Raw genomic sequence first — 22,856 nt, 5'->3', positions numbered from 1 at the left:
GAATTCTTGAGTTGTTACAACTTCCAACTTGTACATCTATAAATAAAAGGCAAAGCAATAAGAAAGCGAAGCTAGATTCAACCCAAAAATCTCTCTGTTCTCTCTTCCCTCTCTTGTTTCTTCTCTAGGAGTCTCTGTTCTCTCTTCCCTCTCTTGTTAGAACTTGTACAATAGAAAAGTTAGAAAAAAGAAAAAAAGTAGAAGAAAATTGGGGGCGTTACCCTTGTTTTGGTCCAAGAAGAAGAAAACAGGGGGGCAGAGCCCTTGAAAAAGAAGGGGGCGGAGCCCCTGTTTCATTCTAAAAGAATCACTCAAAAAATGTAGGGAAAAGACAAATAAAGAAGCCCTTATTTTGGAAGGAAAAAAGCTGAAAACAAAGAGGGTAAGAAGAAGAATAAGTGGTGTTGGCCAGACTGAAGCTGAGAAGAAGAAGTCCTTGTTCAATGTTGTTTAGATTTCCCTTTTGGTTATGTACCTACAGGTAGGGGTGTCAATTGGACTGGATTTGGCCCAATTTGGTTCAGTCCAATGTGAGTCCATTATAAATGGACCTGGTCCATTCCAATCCAATGAATGTTTTGGACCAATTTTGACAGGTCCAATTCAATGTCTGGACTGTCCGATCTGTTCAAATTCATTTTGATTTAGATTGGTTTCAACCCAAACCTGGTCCATTGACACATATATTCTTATCTTATATCAATGGACCAGATACTGACTTAATCCAACCCAATCCATTATAAATTTGTTACGGACAGACCAAGTCCAATCCAATCTAATAAATATTTTGGACCAGATTGGTCCAATCCAATATGTCTTGTTGGTCTGTCCAATCCATCCAAATTGATTTTGGATTGGTTGGAGTCCAATCCTAAACCGGTTCATTGGCACCCTTACCTACAGGCTGGAGTTGGACTGTGTGTGAAACTAACCTGGCAGTGGAGAGTTCTTGCTCTTCTATTTGATCCTACTATGAAAACAAAACCCTAGAAGGCAAAAGCTTTGCTAGTATTCTTCTAATGAAAAAGGTGATAGTATGTAATAGGTTCTATTGTAGCAAATAAAACTAATCAATACAAATTATTTGCTGTAAAAATCCATTATAAAAATATTAAATAATTAAGTGTAGTAATGTGCATTGTATATATGTGCCCACATTGGATTTAAGTGCCCGCCTAGTCACCTAGGTGTCCTGATTCTTTGGTCGTGAGCCTTATACAAATTATAATGGCATTTGGGCAACATGAGATTTGAAAACTGCCTAGTCGTCTAGGCATCACCTTGACATCTATGGACAGGAGGTTAGGAAGTATGAACCAGTCTCACAGCTTGCTCTACAAAGAAATGCATATTGGAGAAAAGCTTGACGTGAAGCCAGATTAGATGACAGGTCACTGAATAAAGAGACACATGAGAAAACCCCAAAAGCACCAGTAATGCGTACTCTTTTATCTGTTTTAGTCCCGTCCAAAAAAAGCATTGGAAGACTCAATGAGGGTGGAAATGTAACATACCTCCTCATTACTAAGACCTTTTTCTAAAACCCATGTTCCAAGACATGCCAAGATCAAATAAAGAAAGACACTCAGATACCAAGGCAACCTTATAATGAGAAATAGAAAGGAGAGATGGAAATTTATCATTACAAAGGTCCTCCCACCAAATGTTGTGCAAAAATTTAGTTCTTTACCTCCAGCCTCATGAGCTTGATGATCTCTGGATATAAAGAGGGGATTGCTTTCCAAGGAGCTGTAAAAGTGGTTTTAGCAGCCAAACCAACTTCCCATCCATCAGCGGACAAGCCATATATGCTCTTGATCACCTTGTTCCACAATGTATGAGCCTTGGTCGAAAACCTCCACAACCATCTGGCAGGTCTTCGTTTTTTAATCCAATGTTCGTATTACCCCAACCTCCTCTTTATTTCTTCTGTTTGTACCCTAATTTTTGAAGAAATTCCTTTTAGTCGTTCTTGGATGCCACAAGAAATTTGTCTTTATATTTTTTGATAATTAGAAATATCATTAATATTTTTGATCAACAACTATAGATTTTATGAAATTAGATAAACAATGAGGGTTCCATTATTTGGTGTAATGATAAAATCTTGGGATAGCAAGTGTGGAAACATGGGCTTGAGCTTTGGAGCTGCCACTTTGTGCAAAACAATGACAAAGGTTAGGACTGTATATTGGGTGATGACCCTTTTTATCGAGAAAATGTAACAGATTTACAATGAACCTCTTGGGAGATAAAAGTTCCATCCATCCTCTCTTTCTTTGTTTACAATTGAGCCCAAAACATTTGAAATCTTTCATTAATTTCTGTAGCCTTTTCGCAATTAATGCAGCTTTCATTGTTGGGTTGGAGTTTATTAAGGTGACTCCACCACCTCGTCCTCCAGATTGACTCTCAGAGTACAACTCGTTGCCCAATTGACTCTTAAGATTTTTTTTTGATAGGAAAATTATCTTTCATTAAGCTTGGGAATTATAGAATTACAACTGTCACCTTCCTAAATAAGGTGACCCCTTATAACATAATCAAATTGCAAATTACAAGCATGCCCAAAATATATTCTCCCTATTAACTCCTTGCTTGCTAAATCATCAGCGAAGCCATTTTCTCGGAAACTGACTCTAAGGTTTTTTTTTAATCTTTTAAAACACTTGATTTATGATTGTAGGTTCCTAGCTCCTCCCAGTCCAGATTCTTCATTGAAAATGATAATGTTGTCAGCAAATTGCAACTGTGTGCCATTTCACAGTCTCTCTGCCTATCCTCCAACCTTTCAACAAGTTTAGCCTATCTTTTCTTGCAATAAGTTGACTGAGGACATTGACAACAATAGTAAAGAGAAAGGGATAGAGGGTCTCCTTGCCTATGCCCTCTCTTAGTGGGGAAAATTTTTTAACAGTGCCATAGACATATATTAAATGGTGGCATGCACTCAAGCATCCCTTTCAATTTGTCTCCAAACCCTCATTGCCTTAAATCCATATCCAGGAAAGACCAATAAACTAATTTATAACCTTATTCTAGATAAGACACACACATCAAGCCTCTCTTCCCTGTTCCCTCCCCTTTTAATATCTTGTATACAGTATACACTTATTGGCCACCAAATTTGGTTTACTATTAACCTTTCCATAACTACGACTCCTTGTTCTTGAGAGATGATATATGGAACATAGTTGTCAAGGCAATGCCTAGGCGATAAGGTGCCCTTTGAGGCTCGCCTCGCCTAATCGCCAAGCAGTTTTCTACTTCCTACTATAAAATACTTTTTTATTCATTCTTTTTTGAGATTATAATTATAAAATAGACATTATTAAACTAAAATAATCATTTTGTGTGCTTATATACTAATTTTTTTTATTATTTTCTTATTTATTAGGGTTTAATCAACACAAACATTGCTAAATGCTGTATTGGACCCTCAGAGACTTAAAAACCTGAACCAATAAGTAAGGAAGAACTTAAAATTTTATCTAATCAGCACATTTTCCTCTTCCATACATTCTTCCTCTACTACTTCTACTACTACTACTATCAATACTTTTATTCTCTTCTTTTCCTATAACAAAAATAAGGGTTCAGCCCCTATGTTTTTTGAATTTTATTTTGCTTCTTCCTTTTCTTCTCATGAATATGTTGATTTTCTATACTTTAATATGAAATTTATACTTTTCTATTATCTCTGCCAATTCACTTCTCAAGGTAGGCCAATCCAACTTCTACCATTGATCTCTATTGCCAAGGGTGTTCCTTAAAGTCCTTGAAATGATCCACAAAAAATCTTTATTATTTCTTCATGTTGGGCTATTTCTCTCTCTCTACGACCAACTTTGTCATGAAGTTCTTTCTCCTGCCATTAGGCAAAAGGTGAATGTATCTTGAGTTTTCATACAAATCAGCACATCATATGGCTGATACACTGGCCAAACAGGGGGTTACAAGGAACAGTTGTTATGGGAGACAGTAGATAAGAGTTATTAGTGAATCTGGATATCAAAGTAAAAAGGGGTTAGGTGGTGTATTATCAGCCTAAGAAAACTTTTTGTATGGGACCCATTCTCCATAATTTATAAAATCACAATTAACAAGACCACTGAATGGAGCTTCAAAGAAAACGTTCAGGTGAGAAAGTTAAATGGAGGTTTCTTTCTCTTTATTTTTCACAGCAAGGAGGAGAGGCTGATGAAATCCTGGATTGAGAAATAGCTTGGATCAGGATACCAGATCTCAGGTTGGGTAGATGGAATCCGCTAGTGGGGACAATTAAAGAGTTAGATTGTGCATTCGGGATTCTGCTCCATGCTTGGAATCTAAATACGTTCCTGTGATCGTAAATGCATGTGGTTGCTTTAGAAGAGTCGATGCCCGCACGTATAAGTTAATGGGTTCGGTAGCAGAAAGAATACTCGTCAAAGTAGAGAACATACATCTGATCCCCCATAAGCTTGGCATTAAACTTTGCTAGAGAGTGGTGCGACTTGAGGTTGGTGGTTGAAGGTTGCATCCGACTTTGTTAGATTCAGGAGGACTCAGTGGTCCGGCCTGATCGAATTCAAGAGTTAGATTGCTTCGCAGAGGAAAATGGGAAGCTGCTTGAGCAAAAGAACGTAGGCTGGGAGAAGGAAGACGATGGAAAACAAAAGGTTGGGGGGTGTTGGAATTGGAAGGGCAAGTGGAAGAGAGAGAGGGGAGACGTTCGAAAAGTGGGGGGGGGGGTAAATGTAATCATGCAGATGGGAACTGACAAGCCTTTATTTGAAAAGGGACACATATGAGAGTCTTTAAATAGGGGTCGATTCTGATAAAATCATTAACTCCTCGAGAAAGGATTTTGAGAAGACTAACAGTGGGTCCCATGAAATAAGGATAAAGTTGTTTGCTTTTAAGAGGTGCGGGGCCCACAACTTAGGTGAAGGTATTATTGGAATTTGGAGGGGGAAAGTTGAGAAACGAGCTAACAAGAAAGGGGCAGCATACAAGCCTCCTCAGAATGTCTCGAGTATTGGTCTGTTGGTGGTTGACGCTTTTGATGTTTGATCACTTGGGCCTTGCTTTATTAGTTGTGAAGTCTTTTCGAGTTCTAAGGAGTGCCCTCAAGGTAGTTGTGGTGAGGACACGTCCAATGTTTTGGTGCTTGTTCTCATGCAATATGAATAACAAAGAAAGCAAAGCCAAACATAGTGGACAAGTTTTTTTTTTTTTTTTTCTTTTTTGTGTGAAGTGTAAACAAACAGCCTTAAAGAAAAGTGATATGATTCCAAATCAAGGTCCAGGATAACTTTCTAAATTCTACATACATATTGGTGGGCACTAAAGCTTTTATATAACTTAAAAATCTCTTAATAAGGATTAAGGGGATTGATATGTGCTAGTAGCATTAAAGAAAACTGCTCCTATAACTTGGGAAACTGGAGATTTCAGATGTCTCACTCATGGATGAGCAGGTGCCACATTGGATGCCAAGATATATTGTTCCTACCCATAGGGGGTGTCTGGTTTGATGGAGCCTGTGAAACCCTGTTGGTTACATGCCTAAAGTCTTTATTGTCATCTTGCTGATAAAAAAGGACTTTATTGTCATCTTCTCCTTTCTTTCTCTTCTGTATTGTCTTCTTCTATTGTATCGCTCTATCCCATCCATCCAGTCCACAGTAGTTGAATTTTTGTCCTTATAGTTCTACATCAGTGATTTATTGAATAGTGTTTTTCTTGTGCTTTTTTATCAATGCAAAATTCTATTTCTCTCAATTTTCTTTCTTCCGTTTTCTTTTCTTGCAATTCTCCTTCCTCTCTCTCTCTCTCTCCGTTTATCACATCCTCCTGTTTTTCTTTGTTTTATGTCTATTCTCACCTTCTAGAAGTCATCTCTCTAGTCTCTTCTTTACTTTTTTCTCCTGCTGGTCCAAAATATGGGAGTGATGTGGCAAATTCAGAGGGTCCCCTGCCCAAATAGATGGATCACATTAGTGACATAATTCTTCTACGTACAGAAATAGTCATCCATTGATCAAATGGCATGGCTGGTCCTTTGGCAAGAATGGATAGGGTTTTGGCCAATTGTTTTTAAAGTATTAAATGAAATATATGTAGTATAGATCTGTTTTAGAATGGTTATCCTTTCAATTTGGTGCTTGGCACATAAAATCTTTTTATTCCTATAAATATATCTATAAAATTCCTGATTGTTACTTACAGAAACCCTGTAGGGTTGGTAGCAAGCAGGCTTCCCTACATGGCCCTACTAGGGAATTTGCATCTAAACAAAATAGATTTTTTGTTAGATGCATAGGAACTGTGGTAGTGTTTCTCTGGTTAACTTTGTATTTAACTTGTATAAGTGTCTGGAATTGGATGATGTTGGTTGCACAATTCCTATGCCATTTGGTTCAAGCGGTCGGGGCAATACGTTGTTATCTAATAGAATGTTCTGCGAACGGACTGTTAAGAATTTTGCATGTCTATCTGCCTTATTTACAGTGAGATTGTTTTTACATTCTTTGCTCTCACAGTTGTTAAATGCATGAGTACTTCCATTTACAGGTTTGGATGTATGTGAGCAGTTTATGGATGTCAATGAAATGATCAGAGATGAGGATCTTCTTGTCCACAAATTTAATTCCCATGGAGATGAGATGAACTATAGATTCTATACTGCACAATCTGGACACAATATCCAAAACTTAGTTGCAAATATGGTTCCTAGTTTAATTTCTAAAAGACCAAGTGCGAGGGAATTGAATCTCTTGAAACGGAAAGCAAAAATAAATGCAAAAGACCAAATGAAAGGGTGGACAGATGAGGGGGATCTTGAAGTTTCATGTTCTCAAAACTCGGGGACACCAAGGGGGTCATGTTCAGATCCATTAAATTCAAATAAGGTATTATTATTATTATTATGTTTCATCCTTTCTCTGCACATTTGTTTACTTGAGCCCTCTTAGTTTTGGTGGAAGAAATTAAGAATGTTTGTCTTTTCTCTTAGCTTTGTATGTTTTTTTTTTGCCAATTTTCCAGGGTTCTCCCCTCTTTTTCTCCCATTGGTAGAGATTTTTGTCTCAGAAGGGAAAAAAGAAAATTATAATTGGTATTGGTTCTGTTTGTGCCCTTATCAATAGAAAAAAAACTGTGCTGCTATTTGAATGCAATGGGGTCCATACTAGGATCGGAGTCTTACGAGGCAGCCTGATATTGTACTCCCACTTCCGTCCCATCTTTTCCTGACATTGGGTCTGAGCTTAGCTTTGTACGGTACAATGCTATTCATGTTGGACTTAAATTTGTTAGTTGACATGCATTTCCATAACTGATTTATTTGTGTAAAACTATAAATAGAATAAGCTGAAAGCCATATTTAGTCCCTTTTGGTCCCCTCCTCTCTCCGGATTTATAAAAGTGAATTTTGATGGCAGTAGCATAAGGAATCCAGGGCCCTCTGGGATTGGGGGAGTTTTCAGGAATGGGGAAGGGATTGTTATTGCTCTGTTCTCAGGCCCTATTGGAGAAGGAGACTCTCATAGGGCTGAGATCCTTGCAGCAATGGAAGGGGTTCAAAGAGCAAGGGAACTAAATATCAGTTGGCTGATTTTGGAAGGTGATTCAAAGGTGGGGATTAGTTGGTTGAAGAAAGAGGACAGTGGCTTGTGGAGTTACAATAATGAAAAGAAAAAAATTTTATGGCTATGTAGGGGCATTGAGATACAATACAGCTGGGTGAAAAGGACTGCTAATTCTTTTGCAGATGGGTTGGCCAAGCAAGGGGGGCTTTTTTTTGGGCTAATATTTAATTTTCTTTCATTGTAATTTGCTGATGGGGAGCTAAGACTTTTTATCTCCCCTTTATTGTACCTAAAGCTTCATAAATCTTAATAAAGTTTCTGTTATTGATAAAAAAAAGTATAGACACAAGCTGAATTCTTCTTGTGTGGGGCCTATCTCAATACCTGCTATGCTTGACTAGAATTCTGGTTTGTGTTTCCAGAGTTAAAATAAGCAGCTACTTTGCTTGTGCATTTGTTTCATCATTTCAGCTTGCAATTTGGCAGTGTAGAAAACCAGACCGGACCGGCTGGTCAGACCAGCTGAACTGTGATCCGGGGCCCTAGTTGGTTCAGTCACACCCCAAGAACCGTAATGTCAAAAAACCCAGTGAAAACTGGCTGACCATCCGGTTTAACCGGAAAACAGGTCCTAGTTTCATGAAACCACCCAGGTCACTAAGTAATTGAAATTCTAAAGTGAATGTGACAAGACTTGAACCCATGAGGCGCAAGTGCCAATTTGCTCCTGAGGTGCGCACCTTTTTAAGCAAGGCACAAAATTACCAAAAAAAGCTAAAAGATAAAAAAAAGTCAGAAAATAAAAAAAAGCCAAAAATAAATAAATGCAAAAAATATTAAACATATAAAAATATAAACTTAAATTTTAAAATAAATGTTTTAAAAAACCTATTACCTAAAGTTAAAATACATAAACATAACATGTAAGGCATATTCAAATGAAAATTTAAAAATAAATCAAGTATGTAAAACCCACAATCTCTTTTTTCCTTAATTGCATTGCTTCAAGTTGCTAATGTGATGTAAAACATATTGCATTCTTGATTCTATGAGTCACTTTTGTACTATGCCCATCGAGGCAAGCCCGAACAAGTCTATGTTAGGGTCTGAAATTCTTAACTTTGATTGCTGTTAACTAATCCATCTGGGACCATCGGGTGAGAAGGTAAGTTAAATCATGTTGCAATTTTTCTGTTACCAGTTAGCATTCTGTTACCCTAGGTACAGTGCAGTCTTAGGGTTGGGTGTGAATTGACCATAAATCCAACCCATCCTGCCCAACTTGCATCACTAATGATGATGATGATGGTATTTCGGATACATCCACTATTTTTTTTGTTTTCTATGCCAATGACTAGTGATTTAAAAGGCACGCCTCAGGCGCACAAGCGAGAGGCACATTTTAGGGTATGCTTCTCGCCTCGGTCCTCGAGGGGCGTGGCACAAAGGCGGTTCGTAGAATCAGGAATGTAATATGTTTTACATTACATTAGCTATGTGAAGTACTGCAATTGAGTGAAAAAAGAGATTAGTGGTTTTACATGCTTGAAAATGGTTTTTGTTTGATTTTATTTTTAAATTCTCATTTGAATATGCTTTGCATCTTATGTTTATGTATTTAATTTTAGATAATAGGTTTTTTAAAACATTATTTTAAAATCTAACTTTATATTTTTAGTAATATTATGTTTAATATTTTTTGATTTTTTTTTGAAAATTTTGGCATTTTTTTTGAAAATTCTGACATTTTTTTTGATCTTTTAGCTTTTTTTTTTGTTTTGTATTTTTGTATTTTTGTACCTTGCTTCAAAAAGGTGCGCGCCTCGCCTTGCGCCTTTTTTGCGCTTTGCGCTTTTAAAAACTGCCAATGACATTGCATCTATTTTCATGGCTTTTTCTTCTCTTGTTTAATGCCAACTTAGAGGCATTTGGTGGTTCTGCTTGTAATTTTTCTAAGATGTCATACTCTACAGATTTTTGTGGATGCTGTTATGGAAGAGGATGGATTTGAGAGTGAAGGTGATGGGCGGTGGCCTTTCCAGAGTTTTGTTGAACAGCTCATCGTTGATATGTTTGATCCCAGTAAGCACCTTGTATGTTTTAATCCAGCAAGTTCTTTCAATAGTTTTCTTCGGGTTTTTTAATTTCTTTAACAATGTATTTTTGATGGTGGTTATGTCAGCTTGGGAGGTGCGCCATGGCAGTATTATGGCTCTAAGAGAAATTTTATCACATCAAGGTGCTTCAGCTGGTGTGTTTATGTCTGATTCTTGCTCAGAAAGCATGTGGTCAGTTGAATCTGAAGATAGAGTTAATTTGGTTAAAACAAAGAGAGAAAGGGAAATTGATCTGAATGTCCAAGTTGCAGGGGAGGAGTCTGAGCCAGATCTTAAAAGACAAAAACCTGAAGACATGTCATGTTCACTTGTTAATCCAGTAGCAATGGTGGACAAGGACATAAAGATTGATGTCTGCTTAAATTTTGAAGATGGTGAACAGAGTTCCACCACTGTCCAGGTCAATGGTGTACCTAGAAGTGATCTTATTAAGATAAAACCTGATTGTTATCCTGATGGATCTGATTTGCAGTTTAAAGGATTTGATGATATGGCAAAGCATAACAGATCTTTTGCTGATGAAAATTCCATCCAATGGTTGGAGATATTGAAAGGTCTACCCAGTAGCAGCAAATTAATGAAGTTGGTGAAACAAACAAGACACTCATGGATTAAAAATTGGGAATTTCTTCAGGATTGTGCCCTTCGTTTTCTTTGTGTTTTGTCATTAGATCGGTATGCTTTTGATTTTTTATTTGATTTTCTTCTATTGTTTTTGTTCATTCCATAATGTTTCTTTTGAATGTTTTCTTTTGTTCATCTTTTATATATTTTCCCCATGATTTGATCTTACATTCAGTTAATCCTGCTCTTTCTTTCCTCTTGCAGTTTTGGCGATTATGTTTCTGACCAGGTTGTTGCTCCTGTGCGGGAAACTTGTGCACAAGCACTAGGTGCTGTTCTTAAGTACGTGCATCCTTCCTTGGTTCATGAGACACTAAACATTCTGCTGCAAATGCAGGTACTATTACATGAATATATTTATTCCTTCATGTGTTCTAGAAGTCTCAAGTTTTTTTTTTGATGCATCTGCTTTAACATATCTTTATATTTTTTCAGTGTAGACCAGAATGGGAAATTCGTCATGGAAGCCTGTTGGGTATCAAGTATTTGGTTGCTGTCAGAAGGGTAGGATTCTTTATATTGATGTATCTCTAATGTATGCATTGGGTGATTATGTATTATTGGGTTGCCTTTTGGACATGTCACAAAGCCTCTTATCCGAAGGAACTTGTGTTTTTGCGCATGTAGAACCACCATTATGTATATATGTTTGAATGTATGCATGCATGCATGCTAGATATGCACTTATGCATTCATCTTGCACTTTTCATGGATGGATAGGCTTGCCAATTCTTTGATTTGTGATGGATAGGCATACCAATTTAATGGATAAGTAAGTAAAGTTCATCTCACTGATCTAACAGGAAATGATGATTTATTAGATTGGGATAGACATGCTTCTATATCTTAGAAACCTTGGTTTTTGTTGATTGTGTTAATGGCTTGGTTTTTTGAACTTCTATTAGTATTCAAATCTTCGATTTGTGAATGATAATCTCTTGATAGTTGATGTTTTAAGAAGTCTATGTTCTAATTCATGGAATGATTCATGGTGTATATTTGGGCCTTAGTTGTACATTTACCTCCTTCAGGGACTGTATTCGGTTGATATTTTTCATTTTAAGCATCCTCTATGATATTATTTCATGTTCTATGTTTTTTGAGACTATTGTTCTTTTATTTCTGTTCAGGAAATGCTTCATGATCTGCTTGGCTCTGTTCTTCCTGCATGTAAGGCAGGGCTGGAGGATCCAGATGATGATGTCAGAGCAGTGGCTGCTGAGGCTTTGATACCTACTGCTGCTGCAATAGTTTCTCTTAATGGTCACACCTTGCATTCCATAGTTATGCTACTTTGGGATATCTTGCTTGACCTGGATGACCTAAGTCCATCTACCAGTAGGTATGGTCAACACTTTTTTACTGTTCTTTGTTTGTTAGAATGATCCATTGCAGCAAATTTCGGTTCAACATTGTGATCTATTGCAGCAAATTTCTGCTCAATTTTGTGATCCACTACTATATATTTATGCTCCAAACTCCAAAGAAGTGACTTTAGATGCCATGTAGTTGGTTTGATCATGTAGTTGATCTTTTACTTCATAGATATGCTTCAAATCATTGAGCTTGGTATTAGCTTCCTTCACTATGGTGTTTCTCATGTTTTACAAGTTTTACCAATCTGATTTTGTATGGGATTGGGGTCCTACAAGTTTCAGATCTAGTGCTTTTCTTGGTAGTGTGAAAGAGGAAAAGCATGTAGTCAACTTTCTGCCCACCAAAGAATGAGTAAGAAATCAGGAATAGAGAAAAAAGACTCTATTTATAGACAACTTATGAACTGGGGTGTCCCTTTACAGACTCCAGTTTGGACTTGAAACTGACCCAAATAAACTTCTAATAGCTTTAGAACTATGTCAAATCCTTAGGTAACCAATTGGAGCACTCGAATATGTGCTCTTAACATCTAAACATCATTTTCCTTCCTACAAAAACTAATTTAATTTTAAGACTCCAGAAATTACTAAAAATAAGAAATCTTGAATTTAGTAATTTTTGAAACAACAGTAACATTCTGGGAAATTTAAATCATTTTCCTAAGAGACCGACAAATATAAAATAAATTTAAAAAGTTTAAACAATGCCGATATCTTATTACCCAATGAATTCTTTTCTTGCTTCTAGATCTGCACCATATATTGTTTACGATGCACAATGGTAAGAATCCACCATGTGTCCTCTAGCACATTTTTAAGATATGATTATTTCTTCCAGTTGTATGTACAACTAAAGGTGCAGGGGTATTAATGTCTTTATTTTTCCCTTTGTCTCTTCTCTTCTATCTGTTTTCTTCTATGTTTTCCTTTCTTACCTCATTGCAGGTTAGGGTGATCATGAAAAATAAAAAAACCAAACCAATGGGACCAAACCAAACAGTTCAGTTTTGGTTTGGTATTTTTGAAAAACCGAAGGTACTATTCGGGTTTGGTTAATCAAAATAAAATAACCATGGTTAACCGAACCAAACGGTATACATATATATTATATATCTTTCATATATATTTTATATTATCTATATATTATGAATGAACATATATGCATTATATATATAAATAAATATATATATTTATAATATATAATATATTATTTATTATTTGTGATATAATATTTTATTTGTATTTCTAGTTTTTTATTATATATTTATTTTTAATATAGTATAAAAATAAAAAAACTGGAAAACCGACGAACCGAACTGATAGTTAACTGATCTTGTTCAAGTCTGTCCACGTGTCATACTCGTGTTGTGTAAGTGCTAATTTAATAAACATCGTAAAACCAATCTCGCTCACAATAATTAGAAGAATATGTTTTTCATTGCATATTGCTTACTTTGTGGTATAGGGCCCAGCCTCTTTTTGTGTTGAGGGGGTTGTCATCATTTTATTAGTTTCATTTTTGACCACTCTATCGTCTTTGATCCATAGAGGAGGTTCCCAAAGTCATTTTCTTTTTTTTTGATGAATGAAGATAACTTTATTAAACCAGAGATCTAAGGCTTTACAAGAAACGCATGGAGAGGCACTAGCTGTTACCTCTTATACCATAGTATTGCATCAAGTTAAGATAGGAGTAAAATAGAAATAAAATTGAAGTGCATCCCGCATAGGTGCTTTTTGCTGGGAAACTATCCTAGAAAAGTGTAACATGACCTACTTCAAAAGAAAAGGCCTAATTGGTGTTTATCCCCGCACTGGTGCATTTTATGTAAGAAGAATGGTGAAAGCTGCTATCACTTGTTAGTTTCTTGTCCCTTTGTTTTAGATATCTGGTGTTGGTTTTTCTCCTTATTTGGTTGCAAGTGGCCCTCCCCTTCAAGTGTGCAGAGCTTGTTTAGTTCTACATCAGTGAGGGGTTTAAAAAAGAGAGGTAAAATCTTGTAGAGATGTGTTAGAGCAGCTGTTTGTTGGACGGTGTGTCAGGAAAGAAATCAAAGAGTTTTTCATGAAAAAGAAAAAAGTAAGGAAGCCATCATTGAATTAATATATTTTTTAGGGTGGTTCACTGGGTCAAGTCTATGAAGCTCTTTGAAGGCTATTCAGCAGGAGACATCATTAGAAATTGGAAAGAAGTGGCTTGGTCTGCTCCCATGTCTACTTCCCTTAGTCCAACTTGGACTCCGCCAGCCTTGGGATTCATTAAATTGAATTTTGATGGCAGCAGTGAAGGAAATCCAGGCCTATCAGGTATAGGTGGTGTTTTCAGGGATGAAGAAGGTCGAATTATCTATAGGTTGGGGATTCATTGAGAGTTGTAATTTTGGCAGCTCTGGAAGGGATCAAAAGAGCTAAGCAGCTGAATATCAGTAATCTGTTGGTGGAAGGTGACTCTCGGCTGACTGTTAGATGGCTGCAGAAGGAAGAGTCCAATCTGTGGAAGTTTTCAAATGAAAAAAGAAAATTACACAGCTAACTCAAAATATGCAAATTAGGGTTCAATGGCCAAGAGGAGTGCTAACTCTATGGCAGACACTTTGGCTAAACAGGGGGTCGGAAGAGCAAATTTCTTTTGGGCTCTGTTGTAATCTGTTTTTTCTGTTTTGTCAGGGAGGGTTAAGCATCCACTAAGGTATTTGTGAGCCAATTAACTTTCCTTAATAAGTTGTTGTATCGCCATATAGCTGAGCTTGGATCTGTCAAGTGTCAGCCATCCCACAACAATTTTGGAGTCTCCTTCAATTACCAAATTCTGAACTCCTAATTGTTCTGCAATCTGAATACCTTGTACAGTCACTAAAATCTCAGCTCTATTAGAGTCTCCTATTCTCACGGGGCCTGGAAACAAGGCTAAGATGCTGCTATCCTGATCTCTCAGCACCCCTTCTATCCCCGATGGGCCTGGATTTCCTAGGCTGCTACCATCAAAATTCAGCTTTACCCAACCTTCAGATGGAGGCATCCACACTACAGATTTCCTCTCCTTCCTCGTATGACACTATTAGCCACCGCTATCCAGTTTCTCCAAATATCATCAAAGGAAAAAATATGAAAGGAGTTCACAGTTCTCAACCAATGAATGGCCCTAGTCATGATACAATCCTTCACAGCCTGAATGCTTCTTTCCTCTTCTTTGAATAACCTTGCATTTCTTTCTTCCCAGATTGTCCACAAGGCAGCTGCTCTAATACATCTCCACACAGTTCTTCCTTTTTTTGCAGGCCACACAAAGAAGGAAGGATCAAATAACTGCACCCAAACAAAGCAAAAATCGAACTCCAATTAGCAACAGAAAAGGAACAAGATAGAAGTTAGTGGAGCAATCCTCACCACTAGCCCTGCAAAATACACACCAGTTAGGGGACAAGCACATGAAAGGCCGTTTCTTCTACAAGCAATCCAAGGTATTGAACTTTCTATAAAACACCTCCTAGTAGAAAATAATAATTTTAGGTGGAACAGGTCTAGTCCATATTTCCTTGGTCGGAAAACCCAACTATTTCTCCTTGGTCTGGGGAAGAACAAAGGGCCTTAAAAAAGGAAGCATAAGTGAAGTAACCTTTAGGATGAGGGGACCATAATCTCACATCCAATCTAAGAGGGTTCAAAAAAGCACTACCAAGAAGAGACAACATGTCTGAAACACTAATAAATTCATCATCCCTCAAGCCTCTACTAAAACCAAAGTCCCAACTTAAGGAGGAGGGTGAGGCAGGTGTTGGGAGAAAGTGAGAGATATCTTTTTCCATGTAGAGGGAAAGGGAATAGAGGGACGGGAACCGGTCCTTAAGGGCAGAGGTACCCACCCAAATGTCTTCCCAAAAGAAAACAGAGTTACCAGAGTTGACATCATACCTGACATAATTGAGAAATTGTGGGAGGATACACTGGATTGCTTTTCACAGAGTTTCCAATGTAGCTCGACGCGATACACCAACATCCCATACATATTCCAATCTACCATATATGCTAGCTATCAATTCATGCCACAACCTCTCCCTTTCTAAGGGCCACCTCCGCGACAATTTTCCTAAGAGAGCTTGATTCTTGAGAACTAGCCTTCCTAATCCTAGTCCACCCTCCTCTTTACTCCTACAAACTATTTCCCAGTTAATTAAGTAATCTTTCTTTTCCTCCCTTGGCTTCCAAAGAAAATTTCTCATTAATCTCTCCAACTTCTTAGCTTCCCTAATAGGAATCCTAAAGACAGAGAAAAAATAGGCTGGTAGGTTTGCTAGGGTGGCTCTCAATAAAGTCAGTCAACCTTCTAGAGAGATGTAGTTCTTTTTCCAAAAGGCTAATCTTTTCTCAAACATTTCCAAAATTGGGTCCAAAAACTACTCTCCTTTGGGTTAGCACCTAGAGGGAGACCTAGGTATTGCAAGGGCCAAGAAGAAATGGGACAACCTAAACAATCCGCCACAGATTCAAGAACCCTCTCATTCACATTAACACCTACCACCCAACTCTTGTCTAGGTTTTTCTTCAAATTGGAGACATTCTCAAAGTGTTGTACCAGGGACCTAGGATTCCTCACTTCTCGCCTATCACCCCCATCACAGAAGATTGTAGATGCTTGTCAGTAGGCTAATCAGTCTAAAATCCTTTGGGTCCTTTGCATCTATCTTCTTTGGGATTAGGGCTAAGAAGGTAGCATTAACTTCAATAGTATTGATAGAAAGCCATGGTGAAGCCATCTGGACCAGGTGCTTTGGATCTATCAATTGAAAACACCACCTGCCTGATCTCCTCTTCACTAAAATCCCTTTTTATCCAGTTTACTTGTTCTTTAGACAGCCTAGTCCAATCCATTCCTTCCAATCTTGGCCTATTATTCAACGGTTTCCTATAGATTAATTTGAAATGATCCACAAACAATTTGGCTATCTCATCTTGATTTATGTCTTCCTCTCCATTCACTTCTTCCTTAGCCACAAAATTTTTTTCTTCCAATTCCTTCTTTAGATTTCTTCTCAACACCCTTTCTTTCTCCTCATAATTCTTTGAGCTTCTTTGGAATCTAGTTCCTCAAATCCGGGACACCAAGTTAGTTTTTTGCTCCTCTATCCTTCCAAAGTGCTCCCTGTTCCACCCCTTGATATTGGATCTCAGTCTTTTCAGCTTTTTGTGGAATCTCACTCCCTTCCACTTCACCCCTTTCAAATCTCTACCATTTCCCAACCAAGTGCACAAGTCTGGGTGAGTTAACCACATATTCTCAAATCTAAATGGTCGTGGACTGGAGCCTAGATTTTCAAGACTTAATTCAATAGGGCAGTGATCAGAAGTGACTCTGGGTAAAGCTTTAGCCACCAAATTCCTCCAATGATTCTCCCACTCTTCATTAACGAGGAATCTATCTAGTTTCAAGCAAAGGGGATTTCCATGGAAATTAGACAATTTTAAATCGGTTGTTAAGAGCGGTAAATCCTTAAGGCCACAAGTATTAATCAGTGACTTTCTCATGCTGGTTGTAACTGATCTTTGGGGGTTGTTAGATTCATTACAAAACTTAATTACATTGACACCCCCCCACCACCCCAAGACACCAAGGACCATCCCATAGACATCTTATACCATACAACTCTTCCCACATCTCATTCCTTTCTCCATAAGTTTTTGGCTCATAGACATTGGTTAGAACCCAGGTGAAACCATCGCACACATTCCTGAACTTTAAAGGCACAGAAAATCTCCCTATGAGCTCCTCTACTAATTCTATAGCATCCTCCCTCCATAAAGTAACTAGACCTCCAGAGGCTCCCCAAGAAAGAGACGAAGTCCAACAAACTCTTCTTGATCTCCACACACTTCTGACCCATCTTCCGTCCAATTCTGCCAGCTTGGATTCCTGTAACAACACTATTTCTGGTTTCTCTCTTCTTAGTAAGTTTTTAATTGCCCTTCTCTTTCTTTCACGCGCTAGACCTCTCATGTTCCAGCTGATGATTTTCATTGAAAATCATGTTTCAGAAAACGCTTCCCAACAAGCTCCACCTTATAGAAGAACCTTTCTTCTTTCCCCTCTACCACTGAATTCAGTGTCACCCTCAATATCTGAGATTAATCTCTCCACTTCTGACCTTTTCTTCTTTTTGTTTTTTTTTTTCTTTTCATATTTCCCTCGGTCTTACTGGTTGATGCACTGGCTTCGGCAACCCCTCTCCCCCCCTCCCAAATTAGAGCTTTTGTCACAGCCCATCTGAGGAGTTACCGCTCACTCCCTGTGATCTAATCCCTCCTTCTCTTTATACTCCTCCAGCAATGTACAGATCTGCTCCCATATCTTCTCTAGTTCCTCCTCCTGTCTCTCTTTAGGTGCCACTTCTCCCTCTATCAGCGCACTTTCAAAATTGCCATTTTCTCTACTCTTCGCCTCATCTGGAACTTCCACTTGGGATGCTGGAGTATCTGTTTCAAGTACAGGAGGCACATTAGTAACCAAAAACGAATGGGCAACAATACCTGTGTTGTTGGGGACCAAGGGGACATCTTCCGAGGGAAGGGAACCAGCATAAGGAGGCAGGCCTAAACCTGGTCCCTGTGATTGGCTTTGCATTGGAGAGTTTACAGTAGGATTCAATACCTTGTTAACTTTAACAGCCGAGCTCGTCTTCTGGTGCTGTCCATTTTCTGGTGTTACATTATAGATCAAGTGTTAGGTTCTTTCCCTTCCAAAACCATATCCTGTTTTTCCTGAGCTACTGGACTGACTTCCCTTGCGAGTGCAGGCAACACCTGAGCCACAGCCGTGGTCTTCGCCAGCTGATCCATTAATCTCACAACATGATCCTCAACTGTTTGTGAATCAGCTTCCTTGTTCTCTCATTCAAACAGGTGTTTGAAGAAGGAGCTTTAATGCCATTTGTTACAGATAAAAGCTTGCTCGCCCTTTTTTTCTGTGTTATTGTCTCTTTCTTGCAGGTCTACCAACCCCTTGCTGCCACGTAAGGTTTCTTTTTCAATCTTGCCGTCTTCCTCCCTTCGAGCTTCCCTCCACAGTTCAGCTTCTATGGAGGAAGCCAACCAGACTGCCAAGAAAGCTCCTTCAACTCACAAGTTCACTTTCCTGGGGACCTCCTCAGGCTTGACTCCATTTAATAGGATTGCTATAGACCTGAGATCTCCCCAGAAAGCACCAGGCAGTCTTACTCCACACAATACTGCAATGGCTTCTGCTACTTCATCATTCCGAAGATGGAATTGTAAACCAACCATGCACTATCACCCTGTCCAGAATCGAGGAATCCTTTGAATTTGATGAAGGTTCCCAAAGTCATTCAAGATTTTCATTTGATGGTTTTCACCCAATTTCAGAAAAAAATTCTATTGGTTAATTTAATTGAAGGGTGATTTAAAAGATGTTCATTCATGTATCAATAAACTTCCTTTTTCTCATTTTACTTGTAACCTTCTTTCATTTCTTTTAGGTTTTCTTGTCTGATGTTTCTCTTCCTAAGAATGTTATAGAAACCCTTGCTCTACTTGAGTGGACAAATGCTATGAAGGGAGAAATTTGTCCCTACATAAGAATAATACATGGGAATTAGTTTCTGAGAAACAAGAACCTGTTGTGGATGAATGGGTGAGTGGACAAATGCTATTTATAAAGGTGTTCATTCATGTATCACTAAACTTCCTTTTTCTCATTTTACTTCTTTTAACCTTCTTTCATTTCTTTTAGGATTTCTTGTTTGATGTGGCTGATGTTTCTCTTCCTAAGAATGTTATAGATGTCCTTGCTCTACTTGAGTGGACTAATGCTATGAAGGGAGAAATTTGTCCCTACATAAGAATAACACATGTGAATTAGTTTCTGAAAAACAAGAACCTGTTGTGGGTCAGTGGTTGTTAACATTGGGCGGATGGCTCAGTGAAGAGATACAAAGCAAGATTAGTTGCAAAGGGTTTCTCCTAGGCGTATGGTGTGGATTATGTTGAAACCTTCCCCCTTATTGCTAAAATGAACTCTATACAAGTTTTACTAATTGGCAGCAACATATGATTGGGATCTTCATCCGTTGAACATTAATATTGCTTTTCTTAATTTGGACATTGGGGAGGAGGTGTATATGGTAAAACCCCTTAGATTCCAAGTTAAAAGGTAGTGGATATTGGGTGGTAGACCCCTTGCAGTTGTTGGTAGTGTTAGGCTGATCACACATTATTTGTGAAGAGGGAGTGTGTTAATATTGCGGCTTTGATTGTTTCTTTGGATGACTTTGTCATGACTAGTAACTAGGAATCAGAAACAAAGATGTTGAGACAATACTTGATATTTCAGTTTGAAGGAAAGGATGTAGGACTTTTCTTCTGGATTCTGGAAAGCTGAGGGTCAAACTAGTTGACACACCTATTGAGCTTAAGCACAGGATGGTGAAAAGTGAAGGTTGATTTCTTCCAGAAATTGCCTATGTTGTGGGTTTTCATAATATACGCACTCATCGTAGAAGTCTCATCTTATGGCTGCATAAAGCGTGCATAGAAACTTGAAGAAGCACCCTGGCCTGGCATTTTTTTTTTGCTAAACATGACCATATGAAGGTAGAAATATACATTGGTGCTGATTGGGCCGGATCAGCATATGACAGGAGATCTACCTTGAAGAGCAAAATGCAGGTGGTGGTTGGTGGGTTATAGTGCAGAAGCTGACTACCACACTATGGCTCATGGAGTGGCTGAAGCGTTCTGGATTAAGCACCTTCTTGGAGAGTTGGGATTCCCAGTTGACAGCTCCATGCCCCTTTACATGAATGAATGAAGCATATTGAAGCTCATAAGCATTTCATTAGAAAGAAATGAAATGTAAATGCAAGGAGCAACTAGATGTATTTATGGAGGATGTAAATGTTCGCTCGCCCTCATGTTGGGAATGATAGGAATTTTTTACCCAACTTGAGGGTGAGTTTTATAATATGTACTACTAGAGGCAATGTTTTAAAAGAGCAAGGCGCAAAAAAACGCAAGGGGCATTTTGTCCCCAAGCTGTAATTAAAAATATAAACTTAAAATTTAAAATAAATGTGTTAAAAAACTTATTATCTCAAATTAAAATGCATAAATGTAACATGTAAAACATATTTATAATGAAAATTCAAAAATAAAATCAATCATAACATATTAAACATGTTCAAGTGTAAACTCTCAATTTCTTTATTTTCACCGAATTGCTTTACTTCAAATAGCTAATGTGATGTTAAACATTACGCGTTCTTGATTTTATGTGCTGCTTTTGTACCAAGCCCCTCGAGGCAAGCCCAAACAAGTCTGTACTAGGGTCCTAAATTCTTAATCCCTATAAAAATGGTTTTATAATTTTAAAACCAGGTGCACCAGGCATGTGCCTCGCCTGTGTGGTGACTGTTGGTTCCCTTGGGCAGGCTAATTGCTGTGTTGGTTCTAAATGCATGTTATTTTCCACCATTTCACTTTGATTTGATTAGCTTGTATTTTGCATCATAGTGGGGTTTTTGTACACATTTGTATTTTCTTAGTTCATTCTTCAAGTTGAGGTGTACATAGAGACTGGATCCAGTTATCTGCATGACAGTGTCATGATGGTGCTTGGTTGGCAGGTTATCATTTGTTGCCTGACATTGATGTTTATGTTATGAATGAAACACTTAAATATTTGTGGTTTGGTTTCCAGTGTCATGAATTTACTGGCAGAAGTCTATTCTGAGGAAGAGATGATTCCAAAGATGTATGGAGCATTGACCTTGAAAGAGAAACAAGACTTTGATCTGAATGAATTGGTTCAGGTTGATCAGCACGGTGGTGGAATTAAGTCTGAAGAAAATCCTTACATGTTATCAACATTGGCTCCACGTCTATGGCCATTTATGAGACATAGTATTACATCTGTTCGACATTCAGCTATACGTACATTGGTAAACTTTTCCCACCTCCACATGTTCATTGTTTTGCAAACATCTTTTATTGTTCTTGTTCATGTCCTTGTATATGTGTTTGTGAGTTTCCTTGTCTTTTAATTTAAGGGGCCATTTCCTTGCATATGTGTTTGTCTCTATCCATTCTACCCTCCTATGGCCCAAATAAGCAGGACTGTTATTTGTTAGTGTTCCTTTTCCTCTAATCTTTAGGGGTTGCTTATTGTTATTATTATTTTTTCAATGAAAAACATGATTTTCTGCCCTTTTCTTCTTCTTCTTCTTCTTGTTATTATTATTTTCTCCCTTGTTTTCTTCTTGGAAGATCGGTCTTTGCTCCTTTTGTATAGAAGTTTGGGATTCACCTCTTTTGTTTTTCTTGTTCTTCTCCATTTACTTCCTTTTAAGGGGAGCTCTACTTTGGATCCTGAGTTTTTTGTTCGTAATCATTATTTGAAAGTGAACACTGCAATAATGCTTGGTTGAGGCCAGAATTTGGCAAGGGTTGGGACGAGGGTGGGTAAAGAAGCTAGGTCATTCTTTGAAAGTGAAAACTGCAATAATGCTCAATAGTTTTTGCACATTATATGATGACAACAATTTTATAGGCGGACATTTACGTGGCCATGTTGGAAAAAGAAGTGTAAGATATTGTGTGGTGCATATTTAACAACAGTTTGAGGGGATGGACCAAGAGATACAAATAACATTTAAAATATTTCAAACATGAATTATGTATTCTCCTTACTAGGACAATAGTACAAATTTTGTGTGAAGGATTATGAATGAAGAAGTTATCACCGGGAATGTTTAACCACGACATAGATAGTGGTGGTAAAAGTGCACATAAGGAAATGGAAGAGAAATAGGATAGAAAATAGGTGTTCAATAATTAGGTGGGAGATCTAAAGGGAGAAAAATTAGCACAATTTATAGGTTGGCTCATAGTAGAAGGAAAATGGGATGTAGATGGAAACACTAATGAGATGTAGCTTGAAATTGCAAACTGCATCAAGAAAGTAGCAAATGATGTTTTAGGAGAATCTAAAGGGAATTGGAAAAGTGTTAATGAAACTTTGTGGGGGAATGAAGAGGGGTTCATAACATAATCAGGTTAAATTGAGCATGTTATAAAGACTGGTAAAAATCTAAAAATAAAGAAAACTTGCAAAAATATAAAACCATATGATATTCTTAAAAAAATATAAAACCATATGA

General features: G+C 37.8%; 1 protein-coding gene across 9 annotated transcripts in view; it reads left to right on the top strand.

Annotated features, from left to right (window-relative positions):
* Positions 1-22,856, top strand: part of RGD3 (ROOT GROWTH DEFECTIVE 3) — a 90,089-nt gene that overhangs the window by 32,366 nt on the left and 34,867 nt on the right. For 5 of the 9 annotated variants that reach the window (XR_016084714.1, XM_010256753.3, XM_010256770.3 and 2 more), the window contains 7 exons: positions 6,559-6,896; positions 9,548-9,656; positions 9,757-10,366; positions 10,520-10,652; positions 10,751-10,819; positions 11,446-11,657; positions 21,398-21,638. Coding sequence is in view for 8 of the 9 variants with exons in the window: in XM_010256753.3 (XP_010255055.1) it covers positions 6,559-6,896; positions 9,548-9,656; positions 9,757-10,366; positions 10,520-10,652; positions 10,751-10,819; positions 11,446-11,657; positions 21,398-21,638 (1,712 nt within the window). In the remaining variant the exon portion in view is untranslated. Of the gene's footprint in view, positions 1-6,558; positions 6,897-9,547; positions 9,668-9,756; positions 10,367-10,519; positions 10,653-10,750; positions 10,820-11,445; positions 11,658-21,397; positions 21,639-22,856 lie in introns of all 9 variants that reach the window. The other 4 variants (XM_088902291.1, XM_010256778.3, XM_088902293.1 and 1 more) reach the window with 2 other exon arrangements.

Source organism: Nelumbo nucifera, chromosome 3, assembly GCF_055504915.1.
Source record: "Nelumbo nucifera cultivar China Antique chromosome 3, China Antique-T2T, whole genome shotgun sequence".
NCBI lineage: Eukaryota > Viridiplantae > Streptophyta > Magnoliopsida > Proteales > Nelumbonaceae > Nelumbo > Nelumbo nucifera.
This window is presented reverse-complemented; position numbering and strand designations above follow the sequence as displayed.